This window comes from Megascapheus bottae, chromosome 18, assembly GCF_031878675.1.
Source record: "Megascapheus bottae isolate mThoBot1 chromosome 18, mThoBot2.hap1, whole genome shotgun sequence".
Lineage (NCBI taxonomy): Eukaryota > Metazoa > Chordata > Mammalia > Rodentia > Geomyidae > Megascapheus > Megascapheus bottae.
In genome coordinates, this window is record NC_143526.1 from 5,039,400 (window position 1) to 5,053,556 (window position 14,157).

The 14,157-nt window shown below is 39.8% G+C and overlaps 1 protein-coding gene across 1 annotated transcript in view; it reads left to right on the top strand.

Moving 5' to 3' along the window:
• Positions 1–14,157, top strand: part of Tgfbr2 (transforming growth factor beta receptor 2) — an 87,405-nt gene that overhangs the window by 57,159 nt on the left and 16,089 nt on the right. The window contains exons 4-5 of the mRNA XM_090351795.1: positions 6,421–7,220; positions 10,480–10,621. Coding sequence (XP_090207921.1) covers positions 6,421–7,220; positions 10,480–10,621 — 942 coding nt within the window. The remainder of the gene's footprint in view (positions 1–6,420; positions 7,221–10,479; positions 10,622–14,157) is intronic.

Consider the following 14,157-nt stretch of genomic DNA (forward strand, 5'->3'; position numbering starts at 1 on the left):
GTTTCTACTCAGGGGCCACATATCAAACTGTGTAGCCTCCTTCATATATTTTTAGTTTTGTCATAGGATGTTTTCTTTATATATTTCTCCCCAAACAAAAGTCAGCTACTTTAGTATTACAAAAACTATAGATGAACCTGTGGGCAATAAAACCACAAAGCTGGCTGGGCACAGAAGCTGCTACGGAAAGAGGAGAATAGGTGTGTATATGAGTTCAGGAACACAAAAGGACTTCTGACATGTTTGGGAAAGTTATGTGTCCTGACCTGAACAGTAGTTATAAGAGCTTTTGCCTAATAATTATAATAATAATCAACTAATAATCCTAATGATAATAATAATCCTCTAAGCTACATATTTGTTATCTATGCCTTTCTTTTATAAATTTTATTTTTACTTAAAAATTACTTTGTGCAGTACTATGCAGTACTTCAATTTAGGGCCTGGACTCTGTCTCTTAGCTTTTTTACTCCAGTCTCTCCTACACAACCACAAATCTACTTCCAACTGTTAGGTGGTTAGTTGGAGATAAGAATCTCTTAGACTTTTTTTTTTTTTTACCAGTCCTGGGCTGGAGCTCAGGGCTTCAGCACTGTCCTTGGACTTTCTCAAGGCTAGAGCTCTACCACTAGAGCCTCAGCACCACTTCTGGCTTTTTTTCTATGTATGTGGTACCAAGGAATCAAACTGGGGTCTTCCTGCATGCTAGGCAAGCACCCTACCACTAGGCTAAACTCCCAGCCCCTCTTAGACTTTTATACCTGGGCTGGCTTCAAATCTTGATCCTTAGAGCATAACCTCACAAGTAGCAAAGATTTCTCAAGTAGCAAAAATTATAGGACTGAGCCATCATCATGTGGCTTATGTTTTATTTTGAAATAAAAGAAAATACAGCACAACAAAAAAGAAATCAGAATAATAATTTATGGAGTCCATGTCTTCCTGGGATGAGAATACTATTTCTGATGTATTTGAGAGGAAACTCTAAGTTTTGGTTTGGGTCTGGATTTTAAACACTGCTGTGTGCCAGGAACTCCAAATACGTCATCTCTCTTAATATTTAGAAATCCTTTTCAAATATTAGTCTCATCTTAGAGGTAAGAAATTAAGAGTTAGACTCAGAGATGGTTAAGTTCACAGGCATTCCTTTTGTCCTGCCAAGTTATCTCATAACTCTGAATCCATAAAAATAACTGGAGATTTCCAGTAACAAGTGCTGTGTACCACAGAAAAAGGCCACACCTTGTTACAAATAAAGAGCCACTTGCAAATGTCAGACTCTTACTAAATAAATTCTTTTGAAAGACAAATGTCAAATTCACTTTCTTTTTCTCTTTCTTTTTTATTCTCCAAAAGATAAATTAGTATTCCATTAAAGAAAATTGAGAACCTCAAAGTAAATAAGTTATCTTCTTATTCAAGAACATGTTTGTGCATGTGAATATATGCCAAACACACCAAACAAGAGATAATTAAGCCAAATCCAACATTAATTTCTAAAAAGAATTTAAAATTTAACCTCTCTACTGTTTTAAAATAGAAGTAACCTAATCAAAACCAAATTAAAACTGGTGTTGTAAAATAGCCTATATGGCTCAATTATTATTTTTTTGTTTGTTTCTGTGTCAGTATTGTGGCTTGAACTCAGGGCCTGGGTGTTATACTTTAGCTTTTTTTTTTTTTTTTTTTTTTTTTGGCTCAAGGCAAGTGCTCTATCATTTAAGCCTCAGCTCTACTTCTGGCTGTTTGATGGTTAATTGGAAATAAGAGTATACTGACTTTCCTGCTTGAACTGACTTCATGCTTTGATCTACAGATCTCAGCCCCCTAAGTAATTAGGATTAAGGCCATTGAGGCTTGGCTTAGTTAATATTGTTTTGATAAATACCAAATCCACATAGATGAACTTGAGAAATGGCTTTTTTTTCTTTTTCTTTTTTCCATATTTTTATTGTAATTAATAGAAGGGTTACATGATATTTGCCAGATAGGAAGTGCATACATTCACATACATTGATACCCTTTCACATGTCTTGATCCGAGAAATGGCTTTTTACTGTAACATTTGAAGGAACTTCACAATCCACGTATGAGTAATGATATTTGGGGCAAAAATTACCTTAGCATCAGATAGTGACATGGCTGGAAGCTTCCTGTTCACATTGATGGACTGATTGGCTAATATACACCATGTAACATTTCAAGGGAGTCTTGGGAAGTTGTTAGAGACCCTGTGAAACCAAAGGTATCCATATATGTTCAGCAATAGAATCAATCTATCTATCTATCTATCTATCTATCCATCTATCTATCTATATCTTAAAGATCTGGGAGGAAATACGTATCTGAGTGATGGTAGAAGCAGTATGCATTATGCATGCATGATATGTTGACTGTCATCGCTACAGCTAATACCAGAAACAGTTCAATTAAAGGTTAGAGAAAATTAGAGGTTAACTACCGCTCATGTGAATACATAGAACTACTGAATTCTATTCATGGGACCTATTTGCTGTCAAAACCCATACTTTATGAAACTTAGAATCTTATCCAGTGTTCTTTCTATTTTTTTTGCCAGTTCTGGGGCTTGAACTTAGATGCTTGAGTACTGTCCTTGGGCTTTCTCAAGGATAGAGCTGTACCACTTGATCCACGGCACCATGTCCAGCTTTTTTCTATGTATGTGGTACTGAAGAATTGAACCAGGTCTTTGTGCATGCTAGGCAAGCACTCTACTACTAGGCCAAACTCCTGGCCTCTGTCTGATTTGATGTTGCTTTTTTTTTGTTTGCTAGTTTGTTTGTTTTAATAAGAGTCTTCTCATTGGGAAATTTTTCTCTGTACATAGTGCCAGGATAAGTTCTTGGAGCAGAAATAATTTTATATTCTCCCTCATTTGGAAACAGGTCGAAAAAAAGTTGGTATTCCCAGGAACACTACTCAGCTGTAGCTCTTAATAAAGAACAAGGAGAGTGGTCTACACAGACCGTGTCCTTTCAGGTGCCATGCTTTGAGTGAGCAGGATCATTGAACCAATAGCTAGAAAGCACTTGGTCTAGTGTCCAGTAAGTAAATCCCCTTCTTAAACTGAAATTCTTTTTTTTTCCTGTATGATCTCCTTTACATTTTATTTTAGAAAATACCAGGAGGGATAGAAAACAGATCGATAGCTATTCATACTGATTGGGTGAAGCATTTGACTACAAAAACTAGCACTATGAAATTGAGCTTGTTTTCTATCTCGAGTGTGTAAAGTGAGATTCTTAGCCTTCACCATTGATTTTAGAGAAGTTCTGGCATCAATTAAGAATTCTCTCCAATCAGAAAGATTTTATTATGAGTATCAGTTCTGCTGTTGCCTTGTTGAGGATCTTGGGAACATAAAATGGGGTTTATAATAATGGAAGTTTCTACTTCACAGAGTAAATATTAGATAAAGTTCTAGGTTGCATCTATAGTCCTACTTAGGAGACCTAGCTCCTTAGCCAGCCCATGCTAACAAATGTGAGACACTGTTGTTTCCAATTAACCAACAAGAAGTTGAGACATGGCTCAAGTGGTAGAACACTAGCCTTGAGTAAAAATGCCAAGCACGAGTTCAAGCCCCAGTACTGGTGCAAGCTCGGGTATATACAGGTAAATGTGCAGAGAGAGAGAGAGAGAGAGAGAGAGAGAGAGAGAGAGAGAGAGAGAGAGAGACAGACAGACAGACAGACAGACAGACAGACAGAGACAGAGAGAGAGACAGAGAGAGACAGAGACAGAGAGAGACAGAGACAGAGAGAGAGACAGAGAGACAGAGACAGACAGAGACAGAGACAGACAGACAGACAGAGACAGACAGACAGACAGACAGACAGACAGACAGAGACAGAAAGTCAAAGAAACAACTCAGCACACAGCTAATATGTTGTATGCATTCAGAAGAGAGAAATAACTCCTGTAGGTCTGTGAGCAGAGATGTGAGCCTTTGCCAGTGCCCACAGCTGTTGGCTCATGATAGGACAATGTAGGGATGAATACTGCCAGAGATTTGGGAGGCTCCTGTTTAGATTGAGCCACACCCCAAAGCTTCCTTCCAGTCTTGGTTGCTATTGTTGGGGTATTTCACTGTATCTTTGAGATTTCAACATTGACAGATGTTATTTAATAATTCCTGTCCTCACTTCCCCACCAAGTTTTACATGTAGGTTTTCAAAGAGAAATTAAGGGGAATTTGAGGGAGAGAAAAACAGTTTTGAATTTTGACTGGAAGTTTCTAGAAACATCAGTATTTTGATAATTTCCATTTTAATGTTTTTCTTTAGCCTGAAAAATAATAGAAATTAACAAGGAGGAGCTTTTATTTTGGTACAAGGTTAGGAATTACAAAACTACCTACCACTAACAAACCACTTGGAATTATAAAAATAAATTATAGACACAAATAAGAAATTATGTAGTCAACGTTTAAATTTTCTTAACTGTATTTTCTTACATATGAAAAATAATCATCACATTGTTTTTCTTTTAAAAGACTACATAATAAATGTTTTTGTTTGGACCTCTGTTGCAAGAATATTTCTCTCTCTGTCTCTGTTACACTCTCTGTCTGCCTCTCCTTTCTCCCTCACCTCTTCTCTCTTTTCTTTCCCTCCCACCTTCTCTTTCTGTGTGTGTGTGTGTGTGTGTGTGTGTGTGTGTGTAAAAATGCTGAGTGTGGTGGTGCAAGCCTGTAATCCCAGCTTCTTGAGAAGTGGAAATCAGGAACATTTCATTCCAAGACAAGCCCAGGCAAAAAGGTAGCAAGACTTCCATCTTAATGAACCAAGCTAAGGAGTTCATGCTGTGATGTTAATTACACACCAGGATTGGGGTCCAAACCATTCCTAGGCAATAAGCCCAAGGGTAGCTAAGAAGTAACTAGAGCAAAAATGATCTGTCCGTGTAAGCTTAAGTGGTAGAGTGACTGCTAGCAAACATGAAGTACTTAGTTTAATACATCAAAATGAGAGATAGAGATAGAGGGAGATAGAGAGGGGGAAGGGAGAGGGAGAGGAAAAAAGAAGAAGGAGGAGAAGGAGGTGAAAGAGGAGGAGGGGGAGGAGGGGGCGGAAAGGGGAGGAGGAGGGAGAAAGAAGAGGAGGAGGAGGGAGGAAGAAGAAGAGGAGGAGGAAAAGGAGGAGGAGGAAGGGGGGAGAGGAAAAGGAGAAATGGAGGTCTTAGATGGCAAGGCTATAAAAATGAACAATGGCAAAACTAGCCATGGAATGTCCCTTTGAGTCATACTTTGCCAGATCCTGCCATAGAACATAAGAAATGTGAGGAACACCTTCTCCCAGAAGTAACCATGCATTTGTTTACTACCACAAAGTGGCCCAGTCTAGACCAATGCCTGATATAACCCAAGGATCAAAATAGACACAGCTGCTGCCATGTAGAGCTGACTGTATTGCAAGAGAAAGAGGCAAGCAGATAATCAAGCCGGTGTGTGACACGTGAGGCCTTTCACACAGCTAGAGATATGGAGAAGGCAGGCTGAGCCCTTCAAGCAGATAAGGCCTTGCAGTTTGCGTGGTGCTTGTGTCTTTAATTTTGCTGTATAGGTTTATATGGGAGGACTTGAAGGACAGTCTCCACAGGCCCTCTACAAGATCACAATTTGTCTTTTTGCTGTTGTTTTCTTCTCCTTTCTGCAGCCACTTCTGCTCCATCCTCCCTGTCATTTGTCCCCCAACCAATCTTCCCAGTGTGAGTCATAATCTGTTTCAATGGTCAATTGCCAAACTGTGTACCTTTGCACATTTTTTTAAAAAAATTGCATTAATGTAACTGACTCCCAAATAATGACTTCCTCTACCAGTTGTTGGAATCCTGAGGTTTGCGTTACTCACTCAGTTGTGAGTGGAATCAAGCACATACAAAGACTAGGAGGTGTGGAGGTGAGGCGTGGCTCAAGTAGTAGAGAACAAGCCTTAGGGTGGGAAGGAAGAATAGGACAGACTAAATGGGTTATCAGAGGCAAAGAATGAAGTACAGGTACACAGCAGTATCTGGGGAGAGGCAGGGGAGGGGTCAGGGAGGGGAATCACAGTGGCCAGGCTTGGGTGGCTCACATCTGGAATCTTAGTTACTCATGAGGTTGAGATCTGAAGATCAAGATTTGAAGCCAAGTCCAGGCAAGAAAGTCTGTGAGACTCTTCCCTCCAATTAACCAGCAAAAAAAAAAAAAAAAAAAAAAAGTCAAAAGTAGAGGTGTCATTCAAGTGGTAGGATGCCAGACTTGAGTGAAAATGCAAAGTGACAATGACTAGACCAAAAGAAAACACTCTCAGGAGTAGAACCTGCAGAAAGCATTCAAATGCTAACATATAGATAGATACGTGGGCACGTTGTATCTCCTGAACCCATCTCCTCTCCCTTCTTTTGTCTCCATCTTAGAATACACCACCAGCAGTCCTGACTTGTTATTAGTCATCATTCAAGTGACAGGTGTCAGCCTTCTGCCACCCCTGGGAATCGCCATCGCTGTCATTGTTATCTTCTACTGCTACCGAGTACACCGGCAGCAGAAGCTGAGCCCGTCCTGGGAAAGCAGCAAGACTCGCAAGCTCATGGAATTCAGCGACCACTGTGCCATCATCCTGGAGGACGACCGCTCTGACATCAGCTCCACGTGTGCCAACAACATCAACCACAACACCGAGCTGCTTCCCATTGAACTGGACACCCTGGTAGGAAAAGGACGCTTTGCCGAAGTCTATAAGGCCAAGTTGAAGCAGAACACTTCAGAGCAGTTCGAGACTGTGGCTGTCAAGATCTTCCCTTATGAGGAGTATGCATCCTGGAAAACCGAGAAAGACATTTTTTCAGACATCAACCTGAAGCATGAGAACATCCTGCAGTTCCTGACGGCTGAGGAGCGGAAGACGGACCTGGGGAAACAGTACTGGCTCATCACAGCCTTCCATGCCAAGGGCAACCTGCAGGAGTACCTCACCAGGCATATCATCAGCTGGGAGGACCTGTGCCAGCTGGGCAGCTCCCTGGCCCGGGGCATCGCTCATCTGCACAGTGACCACACCCCATGTGGGAGGCCCAAGGTACCCATTGTACACAGGGACCTCAAGAGCTCCAATATCCTGGTGAAGAGTGACCTTACCTGTTGCCTGTGTGACTTTGGGCTGTCCCTGCGTCTGGACCCTACTCTCTCTGTAGATGACCTGGCCAATAGTGGGCAGGTAAGTCAAATCTAGTGCCAAATCCTACCGCCCTTTGAGCCTGGCCCAAACATACCTCTTCCGAAAAACAACAAAACAACAATTATTTAACATGTCTATAATCTCTATTCGTTATGCAAAGTAATGAGCTTCATTATGGCATGTGCAGACATGCACATAATGTAATGTTCTCAGAAGGATCCGTCTATTACTCATTCTTATTCTTCCTGCCCCTTTTCCTCTTCACATTTCCCCTCTATTTTCCTATGTTGTTCCTCACTCCCCCCTCACTAAATTCTACATGTGAAAGAAAATGTGTTAATTAATAGTTCTGAGTCTATTTTTTTTGTTGTTTCACATGATTTTGTTTCACATGATTATTTCCAATTCAGTCCATTTTTCTGCAGACAACATAATCTCATTCTTTTCTTTTTCTTTGGCCAGTCCTGGGGCTTGAACTCAGGGCCTGGGCATTGTCCTTGAGCTTTCTCAAGGTAGAGCTCTACCACTTGAGCCACAGCACCACTTCTGGCTTTTTCTGTGAATGTGGTTCCAAGAAATTGAACCCAGGGCTTCGTGCATGCTAGGTAAGCACTCTACCACGAGGCCAAACTCCTGGCCCCATAATCTCATTCTCTATAGCCAAATTATACTTTAGTGTTTGCATGTACCACATTTCCACTATTTATCCAGCCACTATAACTTGGCTAACTTCCCACCACCATTTGGTCTTATCTCTTCTAGTTGAACTCAAGGGCTCACAGTTGCTGATTTGCTTAATTGATTAGTTCTCCACCACTTGAGCCACACTTCCAGTTCAGCTTTTTGCTGATATTTTGGAGGTGGCCTCACATAGATGAATTTTGTCCCAGCTGGTTTCAAATCATGACCCTCCAGATTTTAGCTTCCCAAGTAGTTATGATTACAGACATGAGTTACAGCTTATTTCTGTTTTTCCCTATCTTGCAGTTTTACCTGGTTCTTTTTCCTCTACATGCTTGATTATATATATGTGTGTGTGTATGTGTGTGTGTGTGTGTGTGTGTGTGTATACACACATATATACATATATACACATATACATATATGTATAGATACACACATATGTATATATATGTATATATATACATATATAATCTTTAATTGTACAAAGGGATCTTAATTCACATATCAATGTTCAATCATCTTGATTAATGTCAACAAATATATTGATTTCTAGCTTTACAGAAGGCTTTCTTCTTGAAATCTAAATCCATGTTCTTGTGACACTCAAGATACCTAGCCCAGTGCCAAGATGGTGAAAGTGATCATCACTAGTCATTAAAAAGCAAGCATTTTGGTTAATGAATTACTGAAATGTGACTGGAAACTGCCAGGACATCTTTTTTGGGTTATGAGCCCGAGGCATTCACAAAGTTATTGTCTCTGGCCAGAGGCAGGATATACTTCTTTTTTGTGTGTGTCCCAGTCCTGGGGCTTGAACTCAGAGCCTGAGCACTGTTTGTGGCCTTATTGAAGTCTAGAGCTCTACCATTTGAGCCACAGCACCACTTCTGGCTTTTTTATATATGTGGTACCTAGGAATTGAACCTGGGTCTTTGTGCATGCTAGGCAAGCACTCTACCACTGTGCCATGCTCCAGGCCCCAGGATACACTTCTTATGCATTTAGAAGTGTTGAACTTGTAAACTGTCTGCCCAGGCAGCCCTTTGTGCTCATGGCTACCCAGGCAGTGTTTGGGTTAACACGTCGAAACAGAAACAAATCCATATGCCAAGGCAATGACTCATACAGTGACCCCTTAAAAATAAAACCTTTTCTTATAATATGTGCCTATAAGAGCCATTCCCTGGAACACTGGTATTAAATTATTTGACCTTTCTTGAGTCCTTGACAAGGTCTGCCAATTGTTATTAGTTAGTCAAGCTGTACAAGCTACAATATCAAACATTTAAGTTGAAAGTGCTTTTTGCTACAAGTATTTTTCTTGTTCCTCTGAATCCCATGTTCACATATGGTCAGTAATAGAGTTTAATACATGTCCAGAAGTTAAAACACAGTGTGTCACATCATTGAAAATTAAAATATGATTTGGATTTGGTCTTGTTCTCTGAAAATACTTTCATATAATTTTAATTTAGGTGACATAGACTTTTATCACATCTTGGAAAGCAAGAATATATCTTGGAGTAAACATAGATTAAAACAACCTTTAAGTGATCAAAATAAGTGTCAGGTTTTTTTTTTTTATCTTAGAGTTTCAAGAATCAAAGAGAAATTATTTATTTGGTACTGGCTCATACTTGTAACCCTACCTACTCAGGAGGCTGAGTTCTAGAGAATTGAAATTCAACACCAAACCAGATAGAATAGTCCACAAGACTTCATCTCTAAAATAACTAGTAAAAATCAGAGATGGAGACATGGCTCAAGTGGTAGAGTGCCAGTTGAGCAAACAAGGCAAGCATGTGTGAGGCCCTGAGTTCAAACACTGGTACCCAAACAAGAAACATAGAATTTTCATTGTAAATGCAATACTAAGCATCTAAAATGTCTGGGCTTTATTTGCTCATATTATCTGTGACAATGTCCATTATAGGTCAGAATTCTCTGCTACTTCCTTAGTTTAGCATGCTTTGTTTATAATCTTCTAAAGGTTTTCTGGGAGAGATGTTCTATTCTTTTTTCAATAATTGTGTGTACTCTAGCTTTCTTTGTTGTTCTTATTTTTGCTTTTAAATTTTGGCCTCTTGTTGTCACTTGGCTATTTTGCTCAAAACTGATACTCAAGTGGTATCTTGAGCTACTCCTTCACTTCCAGCTTTTCGCTGATTAATTGGAGATAATATTCTTATGGACTTTTCTGTCTTGGCTATCTTTGAACTGCTGTCTTCAGATCTCAGCCTCTTGAGGAGCTGGGATTACAGAGGTGAATCACCCTATTTGGAAACATTTTGTTGTTGTTTTGTTTTGTTTTTTGTTTTGGCCAGTCCTGGGGCTTGAACTGAGGGCTTGGGCATTATCCTTGAGCTTTCCCAAGGCTATCACTCTTTCACCTGAGCCACAGCCCCACTTCCAGCTTTCTCTGAATATGTGGTACCAAGGAATTGAACCCAGGGTTTCATGCTTGCTAAGCAAGCACTCTACCATTCAGCCACACTCCCAGCCCCTGTGATTTTTTTTTTAAAGATTATCTGCATGCAGGAATGGTACCTATTCACCGCAGTGTGAAAATAAAGACATAATGAAATGAAAAACCTCAATGTCTGTTTTTATCTAGGTGGGAACTGCAAGATACATGGCCCCAGAAGTACTAGAATCCAGGATGAATTTGGAGAACGTTGAGTCTTTCAAGCAGACCGATGTGTATTCCATGGCTCTGGTGCTCTGGGAGATGACTTCGCGCTGTAATGCAGTGGGAGGTATGTACAGACCACAGGCATGTCAGGTTCATGGACCTGCCTTCCAAATGAAAAGATGCTATTTGCTCTGAGCCTGAGTCTAGGAATTCATCACAAAGCAGTTAACTCCACAGTGACAGCTACTTGAGGTTTCTCTATACTCTTAGGAATTAAGCCAAAGTTTTTTTTTAATCCAATGTTATTTTTTTTGTTGTTCGTGTGAGTGTGTGTGTGTGTGTGTGTGTGTGTGTGTGTGTGTGTGTGTGTGTGTGTGTGCCAGCACTGTGGCTTGAACTCAGAGCCAAGGCACTATTACTTGAGCCACACCTCCAACTACTGCTTTTCTCTTTTGTTATCTGTAAGGCTTGAACTCAGGGTTTAAGCATTGTCCCTGAGCTGACTTGTTCAACGTTGGCATTCTGTCACGTTGACCCACACAGATCTACTTCTGGTTTTTGAGTGGTTAATTGGAGATAAGAGTGTCACGGCGACTTTTCTACCTGGATTGGCTTCAAACTGCAGTCCTCAGATCTCAGCATCCTGAGTGGCTAAGATTACAGATTTGAGCCATGAATTCCTGGCAAGTTTGTTTGAGCATTATTTTTGCCAATCCTAAGGCTTGAACTCTAGGTCTTGGCATGTCTTTGAGATTTTCTCAAGGCTAGCATCCTATCCTTGAGCCACAGCACCACTTTTACCTTTTTCTGTGTATATGGTCCCAAGGAATCCAACCCAGGTTTTTGTGCATGCTAGGCAAGCACTCTACCACTAGCTCACACTCCTGTCCCCCAATTTGTTGTTTGTTTGTTTTAATGATTAATTGGAAATAAGAGTCTCATAGACTAACCTGGTCTGTCTGGCTTTCAACTGCACAATTCTCAGATCTTACTCTCCTTAGTAGCTAGGATTACAGTCCTAAGCCACCAGCACCTGGCAAAATATGTTAAACTGAAAGCCACGTTTTTGTTTTTGTTTTGTTTTTATATATTTTTATTGTAATTAATAGAAGGGTTACATGATATTTGCCAGATAGAAGGTGCATTAATTCCCATACATTAATACCATTTCACATGTCTTGGTCCCCATTTCCTTCCCCCCCACCCCAACCCCTCATCTTGTTTTCCCCCTTCCCTATCCAATTTCAAATAACCAAATACAAATATATCCGATATATCAGATAACAAAGTGAGATAGTGTTCTTGTACTTGAAATCATTAAACAGTTTTCATAATTTCTCACAAAAGAACTCTGAGATGTCAATAAATTATTGATAAGTTATAGAAAACTTTTATACAATAGATAAAATTTCAAGTGTAACTCAAAATTACATGATGAATTATTGTCTTTCCTTAAAAAAGGAGTGTACAATAAATGCTATGAATTCATAACCATATCATTATCCAAAGAACTATAGAACTAGAACACTTCTTTATGTGTCATACGACAAGAGATTTATGTGAATCCTAAGCACTCACTTCATTTCCCTAGACTTTTTAAATTATGACTTGTTTTACAATACAATCTTTTCTGCAATAAAAGTATACAACATCCTTTAATAACTTTTCTTTCAAATGTAACAAAACAAATCTTTGTGCCATTAATTTCTTTCTCCTTAGTTGGGAATTTTATTAGGTACTGATTCTAGTACTTCACTAATATAGGGGATTAAATTCTCTATAAATACATTGAGCTTTGAAGATAAAACTTTGTGTCTTCATTCAGCAGGCTTTATATAATTACCTTTCTTAGTGTATCCTCCACATATGTTTTAATAACTTACAAGAGATGACACTAACAATGTGTATGAGAAATTTTTTGTTCATGTGTAATCGTATTTAGGTAAGTTTCTTGTTTTCTAAAGCTTTTCAGAATTATAGAGTTCAACAAAATAACTTGACCAAAAAGTTACTTTATAGACACGACTTGTTTGATTAGGCAAAACAAGCAAAATGTTTTGACCTATTCCTTTATGAGTTGAAAATTCTATGGAAGAAAGGAAGCCATCCCTCACTTACTAGTCTCCAAGATATGAGGCTTCTGCCTTTCTTCTATAATCTCCAGGTGGTTTGGCTTGTTTGCTCTCATACTCTTCTTTTCGAGCAGTCTTCTTAAGCTCATACCATCACTTCCCCAGAATCCATCACCAGATCTCCTCAGCAAGTTGTGCACTGAGCTCTCTCCGTTGCTGGAGGCCATGATTGCTCTAGGCCTTGAAATGTAAATAATATGGACTTCGCTGGCCTGCAGGACCATTACTTTAGGGAGTATTGTGCTACAAAGAAGAATGACAGATATCTACTTAGCCATATCTTTTTCCAATTATCCTTTCTGATTTATGTATTATTTTGGGGGAGGGGACTTTAACTTTGGGCCTGCGAGCTGTCCCTGAGCTCCTCAGCTCAAGGCTACTGCCCTACCCATTGAACCACAGTGCCACTTTCCAGTTTTCTAGTGATTAATTGGAGATAAGAGTCCCATGGACTATTTAATGTCCGGGCTGACTTTGAACCATGATCCTCAGATCTCTGCCTCCTGAGTAGCTAGGATTACAGGTGTGAGCCACCGGGCCAGGTTCCTTTCTGATTTCTACCAGGACTCCCTCAAGTCTCACCTGAGCAATGTATGTCAGTCTTGTCCTAGGGGCTGACAGATGAAATCCTGCTAAACTTAATTATATAAATTTGTTTTGTTTTGTAATAGTTTTAGACTTGAAAATAGGGGCAACATAAAAATCTCCATCTTTTTAGAAAATGTGCGTGTACACTTATGAAAGCCCTTGTACCACTATTAGGGGTTTAGATTCATGGCTTCACATTCTCCCTTGCCCTTCCTTTCTACTCAAAGATAAAATTCTACCCGTTGAGCCACAGGTCCACCTCTGGTTTTTTGTTGGTTAACTTAATATAAGAATTTCATGGACTTTCCTGCCTGGGGTGACTTCAAACCACAATCCTCAGCTCTTAGCCTCCTGACTAGCTGAGATTATAAGTGTGAGCACCCAGAAAGTTTCCATCTATTTTTAATTAAGCTACTTCCTAAACCACAGCATCTAACTGTCAAGACCAAGAAGTTAGCATTGATTTTTTTGCTGTTCACTGATGTCGATAACCCTACTTGTACTGGGATATCTCCACGAATAGCATTTCTGAAGCAGGATCCAGGCCAAGTTACAGTGACTGGATATACATGCACCATAGTCTCCAACTCAGGGTATCTTCTCTTCCATGATCTGGAGGCTTGAGAAGAATGGAGACCTGCTGCCTTATTGATGCTTTTCACGTTATATTTCTCTTTTGTTTTCTGACCATTACATTGAGAGAGAGAGAGAGAGAGAGAGAGAGAGAGAGAGAGAGAGAGAGAGAGAGAGAGAGAGAGAGAGAGAGAGTGTGTATGTGTGTGTGTGTGTGTGTGTGTGTGTGTGTGTGTGGCAAGAATGACAAAGATAGGTTGTTGTGGCCTTTCAGTGGGCTCAAAGTCACTGGTGTCAAATGAAAAATTTGATCACCCCATTCAGGTAATGTCTTACAGCTTCTCCCAGTAAAACTAACCTTTTTCCA